Here is a 27,818-nt window from a genome sequence, read left to right on the forward strand (position 1 = left end):
ACTAAATCATACCTTTTAGAGAGACGTTGCCTTGTGTGACGCATGACCAGAAAGGGTTAAGCATCCTGAAGGATGCATAACACAAATTCAACCCTTAAAAACATATGGATAGATAATGTTTGTATTTTTGTATATTTACATATATATTGGTAAAGGTCAACAATGTAGTCAAACAGCCCCTGTCTGTACTGTATTCTGTTAATTCAGAGATCAAAAGAACATCTTAACATTTAAATGAACTGTAAACATAGGATATCGCTGTATTCATCTCTTTGAAATGTATAGCAAACCACCTGCAAATGGTGGAAAAATAGGCAGTTTCCTTATGTTAATCTGTGTGAATAATTACCAGAGATGCTTAGGAAATGAGTGCCTGTTGTTCACAGAGGGACTCCAATCTGCCAAAGAAGCCCTGAAACTGTATAAAAATTGGCTTGGGTCCTGATCCTGTCACCTCAGATTTGCTTGAGGTTTCATGCAGGGGAAGCCTAAGCCATAAGGACAGAGATCCCAGTTCTGATGACCGCTTTGAATATAAACATTGGACTGTAACCTATGGACTATTTCTGAAAGAACTCTTTGCATCTACAGAGCTGACCATCTCTGCTATGAATCTGAATCTCAAGATTGTACTTTTATCTATGTACACTGATTTTTTTTAACCAACTCTCTTTTCTTTTTAAATAAATTTTAGTTTAGTTGATAAGAATGGGCTATAAGTGTGTGTTTTTGGTAAGATCTGGAATATTCATTGACCTGGGAGGTTGTGTGTCCAGTCCTCTGGGATTGGCAGAACCTTTTTTATATGATGAATAAGGTTTTCATTAATCCTCATAATTTTGACTTGAGTGGGTATACTAGAAGCTGTTTTGTGCTGGCATGGTAAAACTAAGTATTGGAATATTCACCAGCTTTGGGGATTGCCTGACCTCAGCTGGCTCCCCTGGGATTCCAGTCACATCTTGATTTAAAGATTACCCTTTAATCATCTCTTGGATAAGCTAAAAGATTAAGCTACTTAATCTCTCACTATAAGGCATGTTTTCCAAATCTCAAATCATTCATGTAGCTGTTTTCTGAACCCCTTCAGTTTTTACATATATATATTTTTTTTGAAGTGTGGGCAGCAGCACTGGACAAAATGGTCTCACTAATGCTGTTTACAGAGATAGTACCATCTCACTTATTCCTGCTCAGTATTTCCTTGCTTTTACACAGAGGAATTGTGTTGGTACCCTTAGTTACAACTAGGGCTGTTGATTGATCGCAATTAACTAAAAAAAGTAAAAAGAACGAGGAGTACTTGTGGCACCTTAGAGACTAACAAATTTATTTGGGCATAAGCTTTCATGGGCTAAAACCCACTTCATCAGATGCATGCTGTGGAAAATGAATCGTGATTAATCAGTTTAATCGCATTGTTAAACAATAGAATACCAATTGAAATTTATTAAAAATTTTAGATGTTTTTCTACATTTTGGAATATATTGATATCTATTATAACACAGAATATCAGGTGTACAGTGCTTACTTTATATTACTTTTGATTACAAATATTGTCACTGTAAAAATGACAAACAAGAGTATTTTTAATTCACCTCATACAAGTACTGTAGTGCAATCTCTTTATCATGAATGTGCAACTTACAAATGTAGATTTTTTTGTTACGTAACTGCACTGCATAACAAAACAGTGTAAAACTTTAGAGCCTACAAGTCCACTCAGTCCTACTTCTTGTTCAGCCAATCGCTAAGAGAAACAAAAAGAACGTGGAGTACTTGTGGCAACTTAAAGACTAACAAATTTATTTGAGCATAAGCTTTCGTGGGCTAAAACCCACTTCATCAGCTGCATGCAGTGGAAAATATGGTAGAAAGATATATATTGTGACAGGGTCGGGCCAGATGGTGACAGGAGAGTGATCGAAGGCAGATATATTAGCCCCAGGTAAAGCAGGTTCCTTTTCCCTGGGTAAGGTAAAGGGCAGTTCCAGAACAATCAGGAACTTGCTGGAACCAATTAAGGCAGACAGGCTAATTAGGACACCTGGAGCCAATTAAGCTGCTAGAATCAATTAAGGCAGACGAATCAGGGCACCTGGTTTAAAAAGGACCTCACTTCAGTCAGTGTGGGGCGCGCAAGGAGCTGAGAGTGAGAGGGGGTGCTGCTGGAGGACTGAGGAGTACAAATGTTATCTGGCATCAGGAGGAAGGTCCTGTGGTGAGGATACAGAAGGTGTTGGGAGGAGGCCATGGGGAAGTAGCCCAGGGAGTTGTAGCTGTCACACAGTTGTTACACAGACCACTATAGACAGCTGTGATCCACAGGGCCCTGGGCTGGAAACTGGAGTAGAGGGTGGGCCTGGGTTCCCCCCATCACTCCAACTCCCTATTGGATATAGGAGGAGTTGACCTGGACTGTGAGTCCCACCAGAGGGGAAGGTCCCTGGCCTGTCCCCCAACCCGCTAGGTGGACCAGCAGAGACTGTGGGGATTGTTCTCCTTCCTTTTCCCCATGCTGATCAGTGATGAGGTTAGTTGGCAGGTTTGAGCCACTAGGAAAAGTGAGGCAAGCAAATCTGCCAATAAGCTCAGAACTCATCAAGACAGAGGAGGAACTTTGTCACAATACATACACAGAGAACGTGAAAAAATGGGTGGTGCTATACAAACTATAAAGAGAGTAATCAGTTAAGGTGAGCTATTATCAGCTGGAGGAAAAAAAAACCTTTTGTAGTAATAATCAGGATGGCCCATTTCCAACAGTTGACAAGAAGGTGTAACAGTCTACATAGCCAGACAGTCCTGCTGTCAGGGTGCCAATGCCTGAGATGATGGGGCATCCAGGATTTCTGGCTATGTAGACTCCCTCCTCTACCAGCACTCCTAGCTATCTTCGAGACACCACTGACTTCCTGAGGAAACGACAATCCATTGGTGATCTTCCTAAAAACACCATCCTGGCCACTATGGATGTAGAAGCCCTCTACACCAACATTCCACACAAAGATGGACTACAAGCCATCAGGAACAGTATCCCCGATACTGTCACGGCAGACCTGGTGGCTGAACTTTGACTTTGTCCCACCCACAACTATTTCACATTTGGGGACAATGTATACCTTCAAGTCAGCAGCACTGCTATGGGTACCCGCATGGCCCCACAGTATGCCAACATTTTTATGGCTGACTTAGAACAACACTTCCTCAGCTCTCGTCTCCTAATGCCCCTACTCTACTTGCGCTACATTGATGACATCTTCATCATCTGGACCATGGAAAAGAAGCCCTTGAGGAATTCCATGATTTCAACAATTTCCATCCCACCATCAACCTCAGCCTGGTCCAGTCCACACACGAGATCCACTTCCTGGACGCTACAGTGCTAATAAACGGTGGTCATATAAACACCACCCTATACCGGAAACCTACTGACCGCTATACTTACCTACATGCCTCCAGCTTTCATCCAGACCACACCACATGATCCATTGTCTACAGCCAAGCTCTACAATACAACCACATTTGCTCCAACCCGTCAGACAGAGACAAACACCTACAAGATCTCTATCAAGCGTTCTTACAACTACAATATCCACCTACTGAAGTGAAGAAACAGATTGACAGAGCCAGAAGAGTACCCAGAAGTCACCTACTACAGGACAGGCCCAACAAAGAAAGTAACAGAAAGCCACTAGCCGTCATCTTCAGCCCCCAAGTAAAACCTTTCCAGTGCATCATCAAGAATCTACAACCTATCCTGAAGGACGATCCCTCACTGTTACAGGTCTTGGGAGACAGGCCAGTCCTTGCTTACAGACAGCCCCCCAACCTGAAGCAAATACTCACCAGCTAGCACACACCACACAACAAAAACACTAACCCAGGAACCTATCCTTGCAACAAAGCCCGTTGCCAACTGTGTCCACATATCTATGCAGGGGACACCATCATAGGGCCTAATCCCATCAGCCACACTATCAGAGGCTCGTTCACGTGCACATCTACCAATGTAATATATGCCATCATGTGCCAGCAATGCCCCTCTGCCATGTACATTGGCCAAACCGGACAGTCTCTATGTAAAAGAATAAATGGACACAAATCAGATATCAAGAATGATAACATTCAAAAACCAGTCGGAGAACACTTCAGTCTCTTTGGTCACTTGATTACAGACCTAAAAGTCGCAATACTACAACAAAAAAACTTCAAAACCAGACTCCATCGAGAAACTGCTGAATTGGAATTAATTTGCAAACTGGATACCATTAAATTAGGCTTGAATAAAGACTGGGAGTGGATGGGTCATTACACAAACAAAAAACTATTTCCCCATGCTTATTTTTCCCCCCTACTTTTACTCACACCTTCTTGTCAACTGTTGGAAATGGGCCATCCTGATTATCACTACAAAGGATTTATTTTTCTCCTGCTGATAATAGCTCACCTTAACTGATTACTCTTGTTATAGTTGGTATGGCAACACCCATTTTTTCATGTTCTCTGTGAGAAAATATATATAATCTATATTTTCCTACTGTATTTTCCACTGCATGCATCCAATGAAGTGGGTTTTAGCCCACGAAAGCTTATGCTCAAATAAATTTGTTAGTCTCTAAGGTGCCACAAGTACTCCTCGTTCTTTTTGCTAATACGGACAAACATGGCTACCACTCTAAGAGAAACAAGTTGTTTACATTTATAGGAGATAAATGCTGTCTGCTTCTTATTTACAATGTCACCTGAAAGTGGTAACAGGCTTTCACATGGCACTTCTGTAGCCAGCATTGCAAGGTATTTACATGCCAGATATGCTAAACATTCATATGCCTCATGCTTCGACCACCATTCCAGAGGACATGCTTCCATGCTGATGCTTTAAAAAAAAAAAAAAAAAAAAGCATTAATTAAATTTGTGACTGAACTTCTGGGAAGAGAATTTGTATGTCTCCTGCTCCATGGTTTTATCTGCCTTCTGCCATATATTTTTTTGTTATGGTAGTCTCGGATGACTAGGCCAGCATAAGTTTGATTTAAGAACACTCTCACTGCAGATTTGACAAAACAAAGAAGGTTCCAATAGCAGATTTCAAAAGGTAGCTATAGCATTCAACCCAAGGTTTAAGAATCTGAAGTGCCTTCCAAAATCTGAGAGGGACGAGGCGTGGAGTATGCTTTCAGAAATCTTAAAAGAGCAACACTCTGATGCAGAAACTACAGAACCCGAACCACCGAAAAGGAAAATCAGTCTTCTGTTTGTGGCATCTAACTGCCTTGTTTTTGCTTCAGGAAGACAGGATATCATCCTTTTGTCCTTTGTAGAATGTTAGATTATCTCAACTCCCAGTCCTCAGTGAAGATTGTTGACTTTGGATGGTCTGACGTCTTGTGGGCATGCTTGACATCCTTGTAGGTTGCGTTGGGTATGTCCTGCGCAGAATTCTCACCCTTCCACTGATGTTCGGAGAAATTTTTTGCAGCTGCTACTCTGAGTACTTATAGCAGTTGGAGACCTCAGCATACTTAGAATGCCTCCTGCTTCTCTTTTCCTCGCATGATCAAAATCTCCTCAGTTCCCTCCTGTTTGTTTATTCATAGCCAATTCCTTCTCTTGTGACATCTGCAGTAGCGATGTCCAAATCCAGTTGTCCGAGAACTCTTCAGCCTTTCTAATGCTACATAGTGTAAATAGCTGTCCTTAGAGACCATAGTTCTTTTTTTCCAATATGGCTATCAACTTGCACTTCATGCAGAGGAAGCCTCTCTTGTGTTTCGGCAAGAAACATAGTATATCCCTTCTGGATCACAATAAACTTGCATTATAATGGTTTCTGAAGCACAAATGTACGTAGAAAGAGAATTCCTGAATTCCCATCTAAAAACTCCCTCGAACTGCTCTGATAGCATAATCAGGAGTTCACCTTGCACCTGGTCAGCATGGCCCCTCATTAACAGGGAGAGATTAATACTCAGACTTCCAACATCCTGTCTGATGTGAGACAAAAATTCCATTCACACAGCATTTCCAGAGTTGCAACAAATAGACCAAAATCTCCGCATACCTAGGTTCTTCCTTCCAAGCACAGGATCTGTATCTTCTTAGAAACTCCCGTGATAACCTGCTTCTGTTTGCCCAAAAATAAGCTTAATATTTAAAGCAAAAGTTCAAAAATAAACATTTAAACAGTGGAAATTCACATGTAGGATAATGCAAACAATCTTAATACTTTCCCTTTTGTTCTGTGTGGGCTGTTTAACCATAACCCTTAATCCTTCCTGCTTCAGCTAGATGCTTCTATGCTTGAACGTTTTTTTACTTTGCAAGCTCCAGACTTGCAGCAGGTTGGGCAAAAGAGCACTGTATTTCCAGCCCTTTGCAACTCCAGTTCACTGTCTCTGCTTGGTGAGCTCAGCTGCTTTCACGGCCTCTGTTGTCATTTAGGCCTTCATCAGTTCCATGTTAAAAGTCCCTGTGAGATTTTCCAGAGGGTATTCAGTCTGATAGCATATTACACCCTTGTCACCTTCTTTGCAAGTCTACCGATACAATGCTTGCCAGTGTGGTTAAATGTGGTTCACAAATCAAGTATTCATTGTTTAATGAATCCCCTCTATCTCCTGATAGGATTGAGATTCTCTACTGTAGTGGGCTCAACTAGAGAGTGTGTTTTGAAAAGAATGGGTGCCTTTCTTCTTGTCTACTTCTCAGATAAGGACAGGCACAGATGTGTTCAGGAACGCATCTGTGAGCCCCCACCATTTGTGGTCTTCAGTTACTTCAGGAGTCTAGACTTTGTATAAATTTGTTAGAGCTAGGGCCAGCAGGCTGCTCTTACTTTTTTTTTTTCTCCATAGATCATATGACATCCAGTGCAGTTTGTCAGACAGCATGGTTAAAATATATTGCTTGAACACATGTCATGCTTGGCCATCTCTCCAGGAATGAGGCTTCTGAAATGAAGTGTCTTGTTTGCTTTCTGCAGCTTCCTGCAGAACAACAACCTGCCCACCTCTCAACATACCATTGTTGATGATCTGAATTGGAAGATTGTGGATCAGCTTGAGTGATGGCTCAAACCCAATGTGTTTGTTCTGATATTTGGAATGGGGCTCCTTCGGATACAAACTTGTTTGATATGAATCAGAGCAGCCGGTATTTGGGGTCCTGCCTGAGAGTGGGTAAGGACCCTTGGTGCATACCAACACTTTTCTTTTATGTTAAGGCATGTTGGGTTCCTTTTATGTCTTTCCTCAATTTCCTCTTTCCACCATGAATATTGAAGAAAATTGGGCAAGATTAAGCCCGAGTGACCTCAGACACACTTGCTTGACCACTGCAGGCTGTTTATAAGAGCTGCTGGCTCTGTCCAGAGAACAGCCATTCGTTTTCCCCTTTTAAGTCAGCTCCCTTGACCCAGTAGTCTGGTAGAGTCATGTGTCTGCATCTCAAGTCACTTATTCTAACAACATGGTTATTGGGTTCCTATGCAAAATGTCCTGGTCTTGTGAGGAAACCAAGATAGTTCTATTGTAGTGCAGAAGGGCTTTCATTAAGTGTTGTGCTGATCAAATGCAATTATTAAGTAATTTGTTCAAAGCAGAGCTCTTGACTTGATTTCCTATTTGGTTCCAGTTAGCATTAACAGAAGGAGAAAGTAAAAGATATGACTACTACTACCATAATATCTGAGTGTGTCACAATTTTTAAGTAATTTAATGTATTTATTTTCGAAACACTCTGAGGTAGCTATTCCCCATTTTACAGATAAGGAACTGAGCAGAACAGAGACTAAGTGACTTACCAAGGTCACACAGGAAATATGTGATAGAGTAAGGCAGTGTTTCCCAAACTTGGGACGCCGCTTGTTCAGGGAAAGCCCCTGGCGGGTCGGGCCGGTTTGTTTACCTGCCGTGTCTGTTTATCTCCAGGCCAATGGGGGCTGCGGGAAGTGGCGCGGGCCGAGGGACATACCAGCCGCCGCTTCCCGCAGCCCCGTTGGCCTGGAGCGGCTAACCACGGCCAGTGGGAGCCGCGATTGGCCGAACCTGCAGACGTGGCAGGTAAACAAACCGGCCCGGCCCGCCAGGGGCTTTCCTTGAACAAGCGGCGTCCCAAGTTTGGGAAACATCGGAGTAAGGAATTGAACCTGCTTCTCTCAAGTCCTAGGCTAAGACCCTGCCTGCTGGACCATCCTTCTATTCTACTGTCCCTGGCAATTGTAGAGATTTATTAAGCGCTGTTTTTGCTTGTCATATTGCTGTGAAGGACAGACAGAGTTCTTGGTGAAATAGTATTTAATGGATCTTAGACTTTCTTCCTCCTACTCATTAAAATTGGTGTCCATTACCTTTGACAGGAGAGCCTTAGAGATGCAGTCACAGACAGCCTCATGAATCTTAAACCATATTTCACAAAGAGAAGGTGGTACTTGCCCCTCACACCACTATCTGACAAAAGTGATATTTGACTTTCATCTGAATAAGCTAATATCAAAGCCTGTCTTTTTCCCCTTTCCCATAAACCCATACTGTCCTGGAGAGGCAAAAGTACTCGCCTTTTATGTCAGAACAACTTTGGCTTTCTAAGTGGCCTTGTACTAAGTAATAGCTAATCAGACTATTTTGTGGCCTTCATAGAAAAATGTAATGGTCAAGCTATCTTTGCTTAATCTGTGTAAGTGGAGAAGACTCCGCATCTAGTCTTGTTATGAACTAACTTGATCCTTTTGACCCTATTGATGCTTCTGTGCCTGAATGCCTTAGGGCTTATTTATCTAAAGGGATGACAGACTTAAAAGAATGTAGTTGCTGTGTACCCTTAACTGAAATCTTTAGGGTTCTGTGTGGCATTTGAGTCATATCTACTTTAATTGTATCTTCTTGACAATGCATGAAGGGCAGATAAGAGTTTTGGGAAGACAGTGATTCAGTTTGAGTTATTGGAGGTCCTCAGATCACCTTCTCAAGGAGGTCATTGTTACCCTGGGGCTTTGTGGGGGCAACTCCATGTAGAAGGAACAAGTGGTTACTTGTGGTGACTCTTGTTCTCGAACTGTATTGCCACCTGAAGCCACACTTACTATCTCCGCTTCTTATTTAGGGGCTCATCTAACAGAAGGGCTTCTGATTGTAGAGAGCATGGAAGATCTCATAGGTGGTATGTGGTATTTATGCTTGTGCCTGCATGGCTTTAGGCAAGTGACTCCTGCAGTGTATGCCTGGATGCAAACCAGTTGGAAAATAAGTTACTATAGATAAGTGAGCTTTTGTTTTAGATTAGGTCAGGTTGTATTTGTTTTTGTGAGAAGGGACTGAATGATCACTATAAATGTTGTAAGCCTTAGATGTGAGGCTATGTGGTCTTTGCTTTATGCTGAGGAATGTTCAGTCTCTCAGTGCTTATGTGGTCCTCAACAGTATATTGAGTGCCTCTCAATTAGTGAATTTTATTCACACAATACCCTTGTGAAATAGAAGCCACCTGTGTGCATCAGCACCAAGGTGCATTGGACCTCCGTGTTTTGGACCTTCCCTCAGTAGCTTTTAGGGTGTTAGTTCATTTACAATACAGAGTGTCTGCAGTGCATAAGGGCCTTAGTGCAATTGTACCTGAAACTGTGAACCCTACCGTGGTCCTGATACTGCTTTTGGGTCTTGATTCTTTGCCTCTGTTGGGGCATAGTTTGTTAATACCTCAGAGTAGTCCTTTTGTTTGTAATGGAAGCACTGTGTTTTGAGTCAGATTTGGAGGGGTTGAGGTCTAGTCTGAATTCCAGAGACCTGAATCAGTTTCTTTTTGTAGAAAAAAAATTCAGATGAATTCTTGTAGACTTCTTAAGGAGTGTCTACATTAGCCTTTTTTCCCTAAAAAATTCCTGCTGTTGCTACTACTAAATATAGATCAGGATTTCAACCATAAATTTGTCTAACTGCTCAAAAGAGATGTAGACAATACGCTATTGTTAAAATGCTGTCTGTTGCTGCTTGAGAGATCTAGGAATAACAAGCAACAATTACTAGTTGAATTGCATCTCTAGTATCAGTATTGTGAAGTTTCAGGAAAGGTGAGTCCAGTGCAGACAAAGCTTTGTGGCAGTCTAAACCAAGCCACTTGACTGGTCTCTATACTCTTGCTGTTGTCCATAAATTACATAATATGCTGTAGTATATAAAATGAGAAATTAGCTGTGATAAGCACAAACTGAGCTATCTTTAATTTATTTTGTCTTACTTAAAACAAAAGAATAAACCTTTTGAGTGATCGTGATCTTACTGTCAACAGATCTCTACAGATGAAAGCCTGGCCCCATGTAGATGTCAACTTATGAAATTGTGTGCTATCTCTGATTCGTTAGTGACAAGTCAGTTTTCTCTAAATTGATACCCTCTTTCCATGAGTGTTGCTGTTTAGTCAGATAAATTCTTACTGTGCTATGTAAACATTCATTCTATAACCTTTTTCTGAGATGGGATATGACTCGGATCAGAAAATATAACTGCAACATTCCATTGTGGTTTATTTCTCTAATTTTGGGTGTGTAAAGAAAGTTAAATCTGTGAGCTAGAAAAAGAAAATTGACTTGATGTGCCCTTAGACACATTAGCATATTGCTATAAAGAGGGTTTAAAGTAGTTTGATCTCTCTAAATTAGTGTTAGTGCCAAAACCTGACATCCTTGCTCGGTTTTTGTTCATTACTTTTTAGGTTGCCTAAGGATAAGATTACCTGGTGACTGCCTATGCTTTAATGGCATTTTGCCTAACCCAAGGACCTGGAGACTTGGCCAAAAGTTAACAGAAGGTTAATCTTTTGTATATGATTTTTGAATCATCCTTTTAATGTTCTGTTAACTGTTTTGGTACTCTGGCAACAATATAAAACCATTTGAGGTTTTACAGGTAATGATGCTTTCACCGAGTGCATTACTGATAGACCTGATTAACTACATAAAATTTTAAAAAACTTTTTGATTTCATTGCGAAGTATGGAGATCCAGCTGAGCTCTCTTTGGGAATGGAAATAACTTATTTTTTTCAGAATTTGAAACCATAAAGTTATATGTTCAGACAATGTGATATTTGCTCTTCCTAGATCTTTTCCCTTCAGAAATGTGGAGCATATAAAGTTAATTTCTAACAAAATAAGTGGGTAACAGCTTTGTGTTTTTAAAATTGGTTAGAGAGTAAAAATGTAGAAACATGGTTCTCCAAACTCTAACTAGCAAAGTCAGATATAATTCTTGAAGTATGACTTCAACACAAGACTTTCTTCATATAAAATTGTCCATTAGTGTCTAAATTCTGCAGGCATCTCATTTTGGAGAGCTTCATTTACTGAGACCTCAGTTATCTGAACAAACTTCATATCTCTTGTTTGACTTGAACAAGTATTTTATTAAGGAAGAGAGCACCTATTGAAGCAGCCTTAATCATATCAGCCAACAAGGATGTTTCCTATAGTTTTGACTAGACTTTGGCTGTTTATTCCATCCCACTTGTGTCTGCTGTCTTTGTAGTCTCTTTACCTCAGCTTCACATCACACCTGCCCTCAGACCTTCCTCTTCTCGCTTGTTTTGTCCCCTCACCTTCTCCGTTCTCTTGACTTTCCATTTCATTAATCCCTTCCTAACAGTCCACCCTCCCGCCAGAAAAAAATTGTGCAACTAGACATCTCATATGCCACCATCACGCTGGTCGATTTGCTTGTATTTATATATCCCTTTCCCCTACCCTTTGTCTTTGCAGTTTAGATTGTAAGTTCTTGGAGCAGGGACTGTCTATTGCTGTGTATATGAACAGTGCTCAATACAGTTAACCCTTGATCTTGGTTGGTCCCCAGTCATTATCATACTAAGCATGAATTGTGCTGCTGTAAGCTAGATTGGTCTTCAGTTACCTATTAAAAAATACATTTTTTTAAGAGCAACAGCCAGCATTTAAGGCTGGATTTTAATGAACACAGCAGTGTTTTTTTCAGTATGGAATTGTGCACTGTACCCGTTTTATGAATTCATGCTGTACGTTCCTTTTACTCTTTTTAGATGTTGGATGTCTATGACATTCTTCCTTTCGATAATCCAGATGGTGGAGTTTGGAAACAAGGATTTGATATCACGTACAATGAAAATGAATGGGATGATGAACCTCTTCAAGTGTTTGTTGTGCCTCACTCACATAATGATCCAGGTAATACACTGCCATATGGTTTTGAAATCTGAGTATTTAGCAACTTGAGTTAAGATATATAGGACTGCAGCCTTCTTTTGGTGTTAGGGTTTGGGCTTTCCTGAATCATGCTGCCTAGTGTATTAGGTGTCGATTCTCCAAAGCATTTGAGCACGTGTTAGTTTAGCCCATTGACTTCACTGGAACAACTCATGTGATTAATTATTAGCTGGATCAGAGCCTTAATGGTGGCATTTTGCATTGGAGTGTAGTATGGAATTTCTAGATGCTCACCACTGTTAAGTCAAATGGAACTACACATTACTGCATTAAATAAGTTCATTTTAATAAGATTTTTTTTACCAGCATGTAGAAGAAGAAAAATGTCAACTTTGATCATTGTTTAACTATTTTTAGTGCAAGCTACCAGTAATGATTAATAGGCTTGTATCTTTGGAAGATGTGATACTGGGGAATCTAAATTTCTGTGGTTTTCGTCTTCATTGCTCATACTGAAAGTGGTTAGCAAATGTAATCTCCCTTATCCCCCCAAGATGAGTTAGTTTCTAATGACTATGTGAGGTTAAAAGTGCCACAGACCTATAAAGTTTATATAACAGAGCAACAAGTGCAAAAGGCAACCTGTTTGGTACATAAAACTAAAATTCAGGTAAATTGCCTGCCACAATTCTGATTTCTCTTCAGCAAATCTACATTCCGTGTACCTGAGTGGGGAGAGGGGAAGAAGTAGCTTAAAGTCAGATACCTAGTGTTCCTCTGAAGGAGAAGGGGATGTATGTGGCCATTTTTAGATGACCTAGGACTGAGGGAACAAAGGTCTGTTTTCAAGAACACTGTTTCTTGGTGAATTGGGAGGGAACCCAGCTCCAGTCCTCAGTGTCTGCAACATCTAGGGATGGTTTTAGTGTAGAATCCCCACCATCTGCCACTACCATTTTAAACATTGTATCAACTAAGCATACTAGGCAGGTGGTTCTCAACCAGGTGTACGTGTATCCCTGGGGGTACACAGAGGTCTTCCAGGGAGTATATCAATTCATCTAGTTATTTGCCTAGTTTTACATCAAATATGTACATATTTACATTACATAAAAATCACTAGGGAACTCAAAACAAACTAAAGTTTCATATAGACAATGACTTGTTTATACTGCTCTGTATACTCCTCACTGAAATACACTATTTATATTGAAATTGATTTATTTTATAATTATATGGCAACAATGAGAAAATAAGCAATTTTTCAGTAATAGTGTGCTGTGACACTTCTCTGTATTTTTATGTCTGATTTAGTAAGCAAGTATTTTTAAGTGAGGTGAAACTTGAGGGTACGCAAGACAAAATCAGACTCCTAAAAGGGGTACGTAGTCCTGAAAGATTGAGAGCCACTGTACTAGACGTTGTGGTGCTTAAAACATAACAGTAGGCAGGCAGGCTCTGTATGCTGTACGCTCTCGCGATGCTGCTAATAGTGGTGGGGCTGAACCAGTGTTAGCAACTGTGGCGTTTTTTGAAAAGCATTTGTAGTGTGGAAAGGGGCAAGCTGAGGCTTTGTCTTCATGGAATATTTTTATACTGGTATAAACTAAGATGTGAATTTAAACGAATATAGTTCTACCGGTGTAAACCCCTGTGTGAATAGTTATTCTGGAATAAGAGTTTTTCAGTTTTGCTTAAGTTGCTTTGGAAGGGGCGTAAACTAATGTTTTAAAAAAATAAGTGGTGGGGAGGGAACAAAAAGCTACTCTTAATCCAGAATGTGCCCATACAGGGAGTCTATACCAGTATAACTGTAACACTTTCCCATGTAGACAAATCATGAGAAGGTTAGCCCTACTCATTGGTTTGTAAACACACAGAAGACTTCAGTTGATGAGAGGGGAGGAGAATCTACTTAGCACTAATTATAACAATTTGAATCTTACAATTTAAATAATTAAGTCTTTCCTGCTATGATTCTTTCCAAGTATAATTTCATTGATGAATTCTTTCTAAATAGCTTTTTAATATTTGTAGTACTATGGATCAGACTGAAATATATATCAGCAGTCTACAGCATGACGCATTTTGAAATTATCAGACACCAAGAAATAGCAGAAAATAAATCTTTTTATTTGGCATTGCATAATACATTTGTGATAGAAGTGTCCCAACAACAAACACTAAGCACACTGTATGTGATATAAATGATCCGATATAACATATTATGAGCGGCCCCTTCTTGTCTTTCTTTTTGCTCAGTACCCCACTGTACTTTCATAAACTTTCCCAGACATACTGAAGTAAAGAGTAGCCTGCATTACATTAAAGCACACCTGTAGTATGCATCAGTAGGGTCTATGTGGACCAATTAATGCTCAGCAAGTTAGTGTGCTTTAGAAATCATGCCCCACGTAGTGAATACTGATGCACCATGTAGAAAAGCCCTAAGAGGACAGGCAAAATGTAATTTGGTAGGATTTTTTTCAAAAATTGTCAGACATAAATAACTCATTCCTTTTATAGTCTGTTTAAATAACACAATGATATATGCAGGAATAAAAATTAATTACAGTTTAAAGATTACAAGAAATGGAAATGATTTTAAAACTTAACTGCCCTATTTACATTTCTTAACCAATTGCTGTTCTGACTATTTCTAGAATTAAGTTTTGAAAAAGGTACAATATTCAAAAGCTAATAAAAAGGAACTGATGTTGTTTCTGGTCAGAAGCCTCTGTCCTCCTTTCTACTAATGAATATTTCTGGAGCTGCCTGTTTGAGCTGTATGCTTGATGGCTCCTTGCCAGTACTTGGTTTCTGAGTTTTTAAAATATCTTTCTTTCTGTATTTTTTGAAGTTAAATAAAGGTGTTCCATTTCCTTGATCATCAAATGCATACCTAAAAGGACTTTTTTGAAAAGAAGGTGTTCAGTACACACATTTGAGTTATCACATTCTTGTGGAAATGATTTAACTTAATCTTTCACCTACATGCAGTTAATTAGCCACAGTTCTGAAAAAAATTAGTTCAACTTTTAGTTAAATTCTAAAACAGATTTCCTCTCTGCCTCTTCAAGTTCTGGGCTCTGTTGCCCATAAATGAGCTGTGTTAGACCTTCTTATGGGGAGCATGTTCTAGATAATTAAGAGATCCCTAGCTTTGGTACATTAACAATTCTCACAAGACTATCTAACTATTTTTAGATTCTAGACATAGATTAATCAAGAATCAGTTGATTTCTGCCCTTTTTGAAAACAAAGCTAATATCATATATTTTAAAGAAAAACCGACAAAACAATAAAACTCACAACAAAACCCAAATGAAATGCTAGGAATAAAACAAAGTTAACTGTAAACCTTGTGTGGGGGCTGGTAACTTAACAGCAGATGTCCTGACTCAGTAATGTTTTACTTTGTTTTAAAAGACAATAGTATATATTCATCCTTAACTTTGTCTTAATAAAGTTTTAGTCTGGAAAAGCCTTATTGCTTTCAGTATGTGTCAGTGTGGATCCCAATGTGCTGCACATTCATGTAAGATCAGAATCTTTTGAATAATTGTCTGTTGGCACTGCCTCATACTCCACTGTGAAGGCATAAAGGGGAGAGCAGCCGTGACCCTGCCTTGGTTTTTTCTTACCACCCATGGCAACGATGTGAAACTTAGTGAATATCTGACCTGAAAGACTTCATTTCAATTTTTCAACTCGTCTGTGTGAGACAAACTTCATCTTTACACTTCTCTTTTCCTCAGTTTTATTTTCTTTGGAAGGTCCTATCAGCTATCGCTTTGTGCATCCCTGTGTACAGTGGTGGAAGATGCTGCATGCCAGTGGCCACGCCTCTTGGCAGACTCTAAATCATAGAATATTAGGGTTGGAAGAGAACTCTGGAGATCATCTAGTCCAATCCCTTGCTCAAAGCAGGACCAACACCAACTAAATCAATCAAATCATTAGGAGTCAAACAATGCCTGTCTTGCGACGGACTGAATCCCATCAAAGATGGACGTAATTGATACCTCTTCTACCTACAAGAGTGCCACATGCCTGATAGGTGCTCTATGTAAAGTCCGTCTTCTCAAGGACCTGCAAAACCAAGGATGCTTGGCTCATGTTTCTGCTACAGCAGTTCATGTGGGTCACTTCAGACCCTGAAGTGATAACTACCAGAGTGAGTCTGGAAAAGACAGCATTGGCTAGCACTCCCTCGAGCACACTCCAGACCCCCGGGATTGGGCAATGAAAGGAAGGCTAAGAGGATGCTGATGAAGCTGGCACTAGCAACTTTGACACTGAAGTCTTTGGCATTAGTGAAATCCTTTGGCACTAACAGCCTGAAGCCAGCACCCCAAGCAATAAAGCCAGCATCTATTACAAGAGCGGGGTGAAATTTTTCAGACAAATAATTTATTTGCCAAAAAGGTAAATAAATGCCTGAAACTGTTGATGGATTTGAGACACTTTTGCCAAATAGTTTTGGTTAAAATAAATATAAATATATATTATATATATTTATATATTTTACTTAAGTGATGGTGGTCATCTACAAATTTTATAAGCGTGCTCTCCACCCTATTATCCAAGTCATAAATGAAAATATTGAATAGTACTGAACCCAGGACTGTCTTGTGGGACTACAGTAGATACACCCTCCCAGTTTGAAGCAGACTATTGATAACTACTCTTTGAGTACAGACTTACAACCAGTTTTGCACTCACCTTATAGTAATTTCAGATAGACCACATTTCCCTAGTTTGCTTATGTGAATGTCATGTAGGATTGTCAAAAGCCTTATTAAAATCAAGATATATCATGTCTACTGCTTCCTCCTCCAGCAAACCACTATGGCCAGTTTCCTTTCCTAAGTCATACTCTGCTTCGGGAGAAGAAGCAGTTGCGCACACTTGATTTTTCCAGGGCCTTGTTTTATTACTTCAACAGAACCCAACTATTCAAGGTGGCTCCATGGTTGTTTCTTGCTATACTGACTAATCTAAAGGTCAGGCCATCTCATTTGACCATCAAAATAACAGTATTTGAGGCTCTAGGTAATTACACCTCTTGCCTGTGTCAGCTATAACTGTGACCACCATAAACGCTGCATAACAAGTATCTTTAATAATTCTCATCAACATAGCATTTGAGTCTAGCAGTGGTTATAAACTTTTGTCTAGACTGCAAAAATGCTCACTGCTGACTATTAGTGTCAACAATAGGTGCATTTTAAATTGTGTGTGTGTCTGTGTAATGAAAGCTTGGGCCTGTAACTTTCTGGCAGAGTTCAGGATTTAAAGAGTTGGAAGAGATTACATCAAAAAAATTCAGAACAAAGGTTTCCCTCAGGTGCCATTATTGATACTTAGAACTGTCCAAGAGTACAGAACAATTGAGGCAGTTTTCTGGCTTTTCAATATCTGGGACCTATTGTCTAGAAAAGAGTTTCTTTGGACTGCTCCATAGGGAATGAAGCACTGAGTCATTAACAGGCCATCTATCAGCCATGTGTCCTTTTTATCTTAGCCCAGGCTTTTCACTTGACTAAATGTCCTACTGCTCATTTCTCACACTCTAAAATTTCAGTTTGTGCAATAAATCCTAGGCTATGTCTTCACTGCAAAAAAGATGTGGTTTCTTTTTTCCCAGTGGGATAGGTAAATGTCTGTTAGCTATTGCTTTGTAAAATCCTAGGGGGGACAGGACACACTAATTTTACCACGGGGTTGCTGAAAGAGGTCAACACTATGCCACCCCAACTATGGTTAACCTGGCTTGGCTACCGTGTGGTAAAATTACAATGTTTTGTCTCCACTAGGATTTTGTAGTGCAATAGCGAACCTGGTTTAGTTATCTTGCTGAAAATCCACCCTTTTTTTAGCAGTAAAAACCAGCCCTAGTATGGTAACTATTACTAACAAATCAGATACTATGAGCTAGTGCCACACACTGAGTTTATATTAACTTTTCATGCAGTACTGTAAACTAATTTGCCTCTTAGTGACTAGATGAGCCTTACACTATTATAAGAATAATAAAAATTCTTAGTTCTTATAGTGTGTTTATATCTGTAGGTCTCAGAACTTTCCCACATTATGGATTGCAGGTCACAGAGGGTTTATAGGGTTTTGTGGGAGTTCATGCAAAAAAGTAAGATGGGGGGGGAAATGCATATAGCCCCCTAATAGTGTTTCACTATAAGGGCACCAAATTATTGTATTTTGAGAACCCCTGCTAGTAGTTCAGTAAAGGATATGAGTGTGTGCAGCAGGTTGCTACAACTTCTGCTAATAAAACAGTATTATTTATTGGGGTAATGCGTAGGGAACCCTAGTCATGGACTAGATCTCATTGTGCTAAGCTCTGTGTAAGCACACTGCAAAAAAATGCTACATGCCCCACAAGATCTGCCTTGTACAATAGAACATGCCCTATTCAAATGTTGTTTATTATGTACAACACAAAGCATATAGATTGTGGCAAAATGTGTCCCTGAATTAGAACATCAGATATGCCTGCTGTAAACTTTAAGAGGCCTGAGGGCACCACTGAGCCTTACATGAACACATTGCATCTGCTCGTTTTTGCTGCAGCTCATTGATTTGGAAAGAGATCCTTTTGTGGAAAAGGACAGTGTCAGCTTGCTCCAACAATAGCTGAAAGAGAAAATGGGAAAGTGTGGGGAAAGCATTTTCATATTGTTAAAATATAGGGCATCCTAAAGTGCTGCATGCCAAAAGTATGAAGCCTTCAGCGTTATTTCAGCATCTAGAAACTGGACATCTATCAGCGAAAGGTAAACCTGAAGACGTTTTTCAGTGAAAACTTAAACCTCCAAAACTCGTCAAGATTTGGTTACTCAAACTCCCAATGTCAACATGAACTTTTTCAGATGTCTTACTTTGCACAATGTACATACAGGACATGTACCACAGAATAATCGTATTCTTCCCTGCATAATAGAAATGGCTTCGAAGGTTCTAAAGATGTTCAAGAGCAATCAGTGTCTGTTGCTGTGCATTCATGACACTTTGGAATTGATTTGTGATTATGTGGGTTTCTGTAACTGTCAACTGTTTTTTTTAATGCTGAAATTAGATTATGCATGAAGTAAAGTACTATCTTGACTCATTTAATTAAGAGCAGGAGTGCAGGTTTTCATGAATGGTTAGTGCTTGCCTTTTGCTTATGTCTTCAGTAATTGATCTTGGTGGTATACTTACCTTCCTGATGTCTTTGGGCACATAAACTGAAGACTTCATTCTAAAGGTCGAGTATGAATGCTCAACCATACACAACAAGGTCAAAGTACTAATTCAGAATGATTGGAAATTGGTAGGCTTGAGTGCATAAAGGAAACTTGGAGCCATTTCATCATGCTTCAGACTCTGAGAGAACTGAGGAGCCGGATCGGAAACATCACAAAATTATGTCTGCATTTGAGTGACCTTCAAATTCTAGCTGTCATACTTCCTACCCTCTCCCCCAATAATTCACAGAGAGGGAAAGAGGTGGGTCATAAATCCCTGTATGCAGCATGCAGTTGACTTGACAACACTAGCTGGGCCATTACAAAACGTAGATTTGTCCAGTGGCAAGATCCTGCAACTGACTTTCTTTGCTGGAACTAGTAGAAATAGTGTGTGGCTAAAGAAGTTATACTCAGTTTTACTTGCAGAAGCCTTAAATTCTCATCCTAGTTTCTCTCTCCTGAGTTTATTTTGTCCATGCATGTAATGGTAAATGAGTGCTGATGAGACTTTTAGGTCACACATTATATAGTCCTTATACACCACATATTTTACAGGAAAATTAGTTAAGAAAAGTTGATTTGTTTAAAAAATTGTCATAATTTCTTTAAATTCCTCTACCTATAAACCTGACTTTGTTAGCACTATGAATCTAAATGTATAGACTTCAGAGAGAGAGAGAGAGAGAAATCATTACATTTGTATCTGTTTACTTTAAGTTTCATATATACAGACTTTCCAGGACTAGAAACAAATGCTGGGGATCTGGTGGAAAGCTGAGAATCTCCTCTTTTCAGTGGTACAAACCGTGCATTTTTAGTCTTGAAGGATCGTGAAATAGCAGACCTTCAACCTTTGAATCACCTAGAACTTGAATGTTGCCTGTCTTAGGGAAGTGCCATGAGAGTGAAAGTTCAATATGATGGGGAAAGGAAACTATGGAATTTTAGTAGTCCTAAAGAAGATGGTTTAGTGAGGGAGAATGTGGTAGAGGCATTTGAAAATGTGCGCTAAATGCAAGTTATCACATGAATCTTCAAATTATTGTGTGGCTATTACCTTCAGACTATGTGTGTTTAACATCTATTTAATTTCTTTTAAAAGGCTCCAACTTCATAAAAAAAAAAAAGGGGGGGGGGTTCCTAAGGATTTAGGAGTCTGACTTTGGGCATCCATTTTTGAAGGTCTTGGCCATAGTCTCCATATTTAATGTTAAAGCTAGGTTCCATTTTAAGGCTTATTTTTTAACCCTCTTATAACTTTGGTTAGTGAAATTGGTTTGCTCTGAAAGTGAGGGATATGTTTTCTGCAGAGTTTGAGAATTGGTCAAACTGTGTTTGAGTTACAGGCCTTGGAATGTCTTGATATGCAATCCTGTAACAAGACTCTTAACTAGTTACATAGGGTACAAAACACTGTAGTATAATGATTCTGATTGTTGTAAAAATATTCTTCAGTAACAGTAATACTATCCTGTTTAAAAAACAGGCCTTGTGTCTGGAAACTGAAGAAGATAAATAAGGTTCTGTCACTTTCATATCTTTAGTATTGCTCCATTTTAACACTGTTAGAAATTTGGGGGTCAGGTCCTCTGGTACATTGGCTTTGTGCTGCTCTTTTACAAAACTGTCCCAATTCCAGGTAAACTAGCCCTAAGTGAATTCTACTAATTAGGAGGAACATGGGGTGCCTGTGTTGCCCCTTCTCCCTCTGAATGGAACATGGGGCATGGCTGGGGAAAAAGGTGTGGTCAGGGATCCCTTTCCTCCATCTAATCACTAGATGTCATAATGGTAGTTTTGTGGTGGTGGCAACTGGTGGCAATTAGAGCAGTCCTCAAGATGCTTTAATTTGGGCCTGGGGACTAGCTCAATGCTGACCTGCCCCAGGACTGGAGGAGTGCAAAGATAGCTTTAAGTCACCTTTCTCCATCTCCCTTTCACCTCCTGGGTGAACCTGAAGAGAGAGTGATTATCAGTAGTTTGTCAGTAATCAACCAATTAGATAATCAATAATGGTTAATATTGTTAACTGTGATTATATGTTTAATGAGAGGAGTTCTTTTAAGTATGGATTAGTTTAATAAAAACAAACCTGAGCTTTGATTGGGTTTATTGATTTAACAATTAGAAAAGGCAGCACATACAGAGACGCATACAGTTACCAACAGCTATGGAAGATAGTCTCTTGAGTTCTGTGACAGCCTGCATTCAGTCTGCGGATGGTCTTTCTTTTCCTATGATTTAGGGGCAGTTATGTCCTTGTTACTCTTCCTCTGTATCATTCTGGTCCATATCTATTCCTTCGTTTTGGTACACCATTGTTATAACAGGCTATTTCCAGGGTTCTCTGTTCCATTGCAAGTTTCCAACCATTTCAACACCTGTTGGTTAGTCACATAAGCCTTTTTTTAGACATTTATTTGTTTCATATCTTGTGGTTAATACAATGTTGAGACTTCTCCTACAACAGCTTTCAACACATGCTAAGCGTTACTGCTTGATAAAATTCCACTATCTACAGTTAGCTTCATCTTAATGGCAAAACATCCTGGGAGTCTTGCTACCAGGCAAACCTTAAAATATTATTTGGCCTATATTAAATGTCAACACATCTAATGTTCCTCAACTGGCCCCCAGGATCTTGATAATTGCAATTTCATTTTTCTCCACTAGCAGATTGACTTGCAAGTTTGTTTTCTACTATCAATGTGTAGTAGACTGGAATCTTTTAGAGCTGCGTAATCTATTGTGTATATGGTAGTTGTGAAGAACCAAGCCCATGATGATTATTAATGTAGAAATTAGATTAAATTCAAATGAAAAATTAGCCTTCAGTTTTTCCACAAGTTTTTTGCTTTAGTACATGAATATACCTAGGTATTCATTGACAAAGAACACTTCATTAACAAAGAGTTAAGGTTGCCTGATGATATCTCGTGCCCATCCAGTGTGCCAAATTCAGCAAAACTCAAACATCTGAGAACCAGGAAATACAGAATTAAGGTACACAGCCATGCAACCTTAACTCTGCCCTCCTGGAGCGGGCAACAGCAACTTGGAATTATCTGCATGCACTCCAGCTGCATTCACTTTGTGTATTGAACAGTTACAAAAGAATTGAATTGAATGGAAGGGTTGTATAGAGCTATGACTGTGTTATGAGGTGATCTCGGGGGGGAGTTCTGCCCTTCTAGGAATATATGCACCATTCTGTGTGACACTCCACCACCCCCAGTGTATGTGATCAAAGGAAAGAAATGCATGTGTACCTTGCGAGATTCAGTATGCCTCATTTCGGTACTGTATTATGTAGCTTGTGTCAGTATCTGGGCATAGGAGTGGTTTTGCTATGAGAATTGTCAGCACTAGGTGGGAGGTGAGTGTGCACTGTGAGTATAATGAAAGGTAAGTGAAAGTATACTGTTAGTTGGCTTTGTGTACATGAGTATAAAGATAGTTTCCAACTTTTCAATTTCTCGAAACTGGACAGTCCAGCGGGAGCACTGGAACCTCCCCTACTCTGCCTCTTTCCCCCAAGGCCCCGTCCCCGCTCACTGCTCTCCCCCTTCCCCATTGCCCGATCCTCTCCCATTCCCAACCTCCCCTAGGTGTGCTCCCTCTGCTTCGAAGGGGACTACTCATTTGCCACCCACGGAACCAGGGCTGGGATCTGCAGTCTGACAGAGCCTGCCTGCCTGCCCATGAGATGCAGGTAGGAGGTGGCCTCGGCTGAGCAGGGGTTGGTGCAGGTTGATGACCTGGTGCTTCCCCTCTCCCCTGCCTGCTTTCCCTTAAGATAGGTAAAAAGTGCTGGGACCATGGTTCCTTCCCCCCCATTCCAGTGACCCATGCACTACAGCTATGGTCAAAATTGTGTGGGCTGCTCAGCTCCCCCCAGGGATCCTTTCCTGCCCAGCTGACAGCAAAGGGCCAGGCCCTGCTCTCTTACCTCATGGGTGGCTCCTCTGGGTCCATTGCAGCAGCTAAGCCAGCCATGCTCAGGGGCCAGGGTAGAGCAGAACCAAAAGGGCCCCTGGCTGGGGGCAGGCCAGCCCCTCCCAGTGTTCCCCGCTCCTGCCTGGCAGGTGTTGCTCTGCCCTGGGCTCTGGCTGATGCTGCTGGGCCCAGCCCTGCGAGGGGTTGGGTGCTGATACTGCCTCTACAGCTGGGGAAGCTGCTCCTCTTGCTCCGCCCTAGTTATGGCCTTGTGGTAACTGGACTTTTGGTGTCTGGTCCTTACTTCTGATGGGAGACTCTACAGGTCCCCTTAAAATCGGGCTCTCCGGTCAAAAACTGGACACCTAGCAACCCTAGGAAAAGTGATTGTAAAGTGGGGTAAAGAGGTTATAAAAACTTTGTAGATGTGGAATAGTCTAAGTGTTTGAATAGAAAGCATCTATAGGTAGTTCCTGTTCAGCACAGTGTAAAGGCAGAAAGTGACTGTGTGTTATGGGTATACTAGGACATGGTTCAGAAGGCAGAGTTAGTGTTCTGTGGGCATGTATGTAGGCTTGCCAGTACGGTCAATTGACCAGCCAAATAATGTCAATTCACTGCCTATTTTTGACCACTGTCCAGTACTGGCAAATGTTCCAGCAAGAATGCCCAAATTTACGTGATGACCTAGGTTTTAATTGCATCATGGTGCCATGTGTTAGCAAGCCTACCTAAATGTCTTGATCGCTCACTTTTCTATATGCTAATGGCACCTTTTGGGAAAATGCTCAACTGATTGAAAGCTGAGCATCTTGATTGGCTGGAAATTTCTAGAACTAACACTATGTATTTATATCTTTTTGTATACCAGGTCATCTGTATACACAGTGGTTTACAAAGCACGTTAAACAAGTTTAAAAGACTCAGTTCCTGCCTGAAAGAGTTTACCGTCTAAACTGACCTAGACAAACACTGAAATTAACTCAGAAGGGTGTGAATGTGGAGGGGTGGAGAGGAGGGTTCACAACCATTAAGCTGCTTGAAGAGTTGGCCTCCTATGTGCCTAGCATTAAGTGCATTTAAAAATGACCTTTTCTTTTATAATGGCGACGTGTTTTTTTCCTGTGTAATTTTCTTTCTTTTGTAACTGTTCAGTCTTGAATAATGCATTTACATGCTGACTTAACATAGCTAAAAAGTAATTAATCTTCCACTTTTAAAAACTTCAATTAATTGTTTTGCATTTTTTTGAGTTAAAATAATTGCTAAGTAACTTTTTGTAATTAGGCATAAGTACCTATCTAAGGCTAAGCCTATTTGACACCCGAGTCTGTCGTCTTTTTGTTGTTGTTCTAATAAATTACTGCTTTAGAATATTTGACCATTTTTAATGTTGTGTGACTGGTCAGTTGCCCAACCCTGCATACACTAATCTGTATTTCCTGGTTTTCAGAAGTTTGAGTTTTTCTGCACTCAGCATTTTGGAAAGGGACGATATGCTACCAGGCAACCTTCATTTTGCATTAGCAAAGTTTTTTTTGTCAGTGAATTTCCTAGTTGTTTTTAACAGAAAGATAAATGTGGATAGGAGTTAGTTGTCACTTAAGCAGTTGTAATGTACGTTTGCTGTTGAGACATTACTGTGAACTGATAAGAATACCTGGCTATACATAGGTTTCAGAGTAGCAGCTGTGTTAGTCTGTATTTGCAAAAAGAAAAGGAGTACTTGTGGCACCTTAGAGACTAACCAATTTATTTGCGCATAAGCTTCCAATGAAGTGAGCTGTAGCTCACAAAAGCTTATGCTCAAATAAATTGGTTAGTCTCTAAGGTGCCACAAGTACTCCTTTTCTTTTAGCTATACATAGCACTTTTCATCAATAGAGCTCAAGGCAATTTACCAAGGTATAAAACTTAGAATCATAAAAGTGTAAGACTGGAAGGTCTTCTAGTCCAGTCCCTTGCACTCAAGATGGGACTAAATATTATCAGAGTCTAGACCACCCTTGATAGGTGTTTGTCTAACTTGCTCTTAAAACCCTCCAGTGATGGAGATTCCACAACCTCCCTAGGTAATTTAGTCCAGTGCTTCACTACCCTGACAGGAAGTTTTTCCTAATGTCCAACCTAAACCTCTCCTGCTGCAATTTTAGCCCATTGCTTCTTGTCCTATCCTCAGACATGACCAAGAAAAATTTTTCTCCCTCCTCCTTGTAACAACGTTTTATGTATTTGAATACTGTTATCACGTCCCCCCCCCCGTCAGTCTTCCCTTCTCCAGACTAAACAAACCCATTTTTTTCACTATTTCCTCATAGGTGATGTTTTCTAGACCATGGGTTCTCAAATTTCATTGCACCGCAACCCCCTTCTGATAATAAAAATTACATGACTTCAAGAGGGGGAACTGAAGCCTGAGCCCGCCCAAGCCCCACTGACCTGGGCTGGAGGGGGGGAGGGAGGGGGACAAAGCTGAAGCCCAAGGGCTTCAGCCCCAGGCAGGGGGCCTGTAACCTGAGTCCCAACATGCAGGGCTGAAACCCTCAGGCTTCAGCCTCAGGAGGTGGGGCTCGGGCTTTGCCCTGGGCCCCAGCAAGTCTAAGCCAACCCTGGCGACCCCATAAAAATGGGGTTGCAACCCACTTTGGGGTCCCAACCCACAGTTTGAGCACAACTGTTCTAGACCTTTAATAATTTTTGTTGCTCTCCTCTGAACTTTCTCCAGTTTTTCCACATCTTTCCTGAAATGTGGCACCCTGAACTGGACACACTATTCCAGTTGAGGCCATATCAGCATGGAATAGAGTGGAAGAATTACTTCTCTTGTCTTGCTTATAACATTCCTGCTAATGCATCCCAGAATTATGTTTGCTTTTTTTCAAGAGTCTTACGCTGTTGACTCATGTTTAGCTTGTGATCTACTATAACCCCCAGATCTCTTTCTGAAGTACTACTCCTTCATAGGCAATTATTTCCCATTTTGTATGTGTGCAATTGATTGCTCTTTCTGAAGTGGAGTACTTTGCATTTGTCCTTACTGAATTTCCTTCTATTTACTTCAGTCCATTTCTCCAGTTAGTCCAGATCATTCTGAATTTTAATCCTATCCCCAAAGCATTTGCAGCCCTCCCAGGTTGGTATCATCTGCAAACTTTGAGTGTATTCTCTATGCCATTATCAAAATCATTTTATGAACATATTGAACAGAAATGGACCCAGGACCGATCCCTGTGGGAACCCACTCGTTATACCCTTCCAGCTTGACTGTGAACCACTGATAACTACTCTCTGGGAACAATTATCCAAACAGTTATGCACCTACCTTATAGTAGCTCCATCTAGGCTGTATTTCCCTAATTTGTTTCGGATCATCATCCCCATTGTACAGAGGGGAAACTGAGGAACAGAGAGGTGAAGTGATTTAGCCTACTAGGCCAATGGCAGAGCCAGAAATAGAGTCCAGGTTTTCTGGGTCCCAGTCTGTTCTCTCCACTAAGACATATGGTTCCTGTGTGTTTTCTAAGGGCTTCTCAATCTTAGCTATAGTGGAGATGGTCTGATTTCAGGTTTGAATGTGACTCTTTGAAATCTAAAACTAGTTTAATGTGTGAGTGGCCCTGTTTCAATATTGAAACGATTTCCTCAAAAGGAAACTTATGCAGGTTTGTAAAAGTCTTAAATTTGATCGTAATACCACAGAATACGAAGTGTGTACACTTACAGAATTTGGTAATATTTGCTGTGTTCTTTGGTTTGTTTTCTATTGGCCCATTGCAGAGGGTAATTTTAAAATGGCTTCTTAGGTTTATTACCTTCAGTTCAGTGGGCCACTGCTAATTTTAAACATTGTCCTTGATTTCCACATATCCTGTAGAATTCTGGTAGGACATGAGTATGATAGCATAGACAAGACTTCATAGCTTACGTAAAGTTAAAGCAAAAATGAAAAACTGCTACTAGGAATAATGTTAATAACTTGGTTAATATTACCTTTTAAAATTTCAAACCACCAACCATGAAATTGAAAGATGGTTGGGTGGTATGTTTTCATTTCACATTTAACAGGATGACTAAAACACAATTATAGCACCTTTGTATCTATAACCATAAGTCCCTGCTGCCTACAACATAAACATCTGCAATATTTAATTTTCCAGAAAAGAAAGGATAGCATGTGAAGACTAGATAAAGAAAATAAATTGAAGAGTGGATATTTGATTGCTCTTCTGTATAACTTGGAGGGTGATGGGGCAGGAAGGCGTGGAGATTTAGAATCGGACAGCTACTATGAAATTCTTCAGTATTGTTTCAACCTTGAACAATGTAAACTTATTTTTAGTGCTCCTGACTCACATCAGAATCGGCCCTAGGGCCGCATGTAAACTGGTGGAACGTATTTGGCAGCTCCCCTTGCCACTCCCTCTCTTTGTGATGAGGCTGATTCAAGCCCTTGAAAAAT

General features: G+C 40.3%; 1 protein-coding gene across 3 annotated transcripts in view; it reads left to right on the plus strand.

Annotated features, from left to right (window-relative positions):
- The window catches only part of MAN2A1 (mannosidase alpha class 2A member 1), a 201,301-nt gene that overhangs the window by 16,657 nt on the left and 156,826 nt on the right, over positions 1-27,818 (plus strand). For 2 of the 3 annotated variants that reach the window (XM_007055422.4, XM_043546417.1), the window contains exon 3: positions 12,047-12,191. In XM_007055422.4, the coding sequence (XP_007055484.2) occupies positions 12,047-12,191 (145 nt within the window). Of the gene's footprint in view, positions 1-6,987; positions 7,184-12,046; positions 12,192-27,818 lie in introns of all 3 variants that reach the window. The other variant, XM_037901532.2, reaches the window with a different exon arrangement.

Source organism: Chelonia mydas, chromosome 5, assembly GCF_015237465.2.
Source record: "Chelonia mydas isolate rCheMyd1 chromosome 5, rCheMyd1.pri.v2, whole genome shotgun sequence".
In the NCBI taxonomy this organism is placed as follows: domain Eukaryota; kingdom Metazoa; phylum Chordata; order Testudines; family Cheloniidae; genus Chelonia; species Chelonia mydas.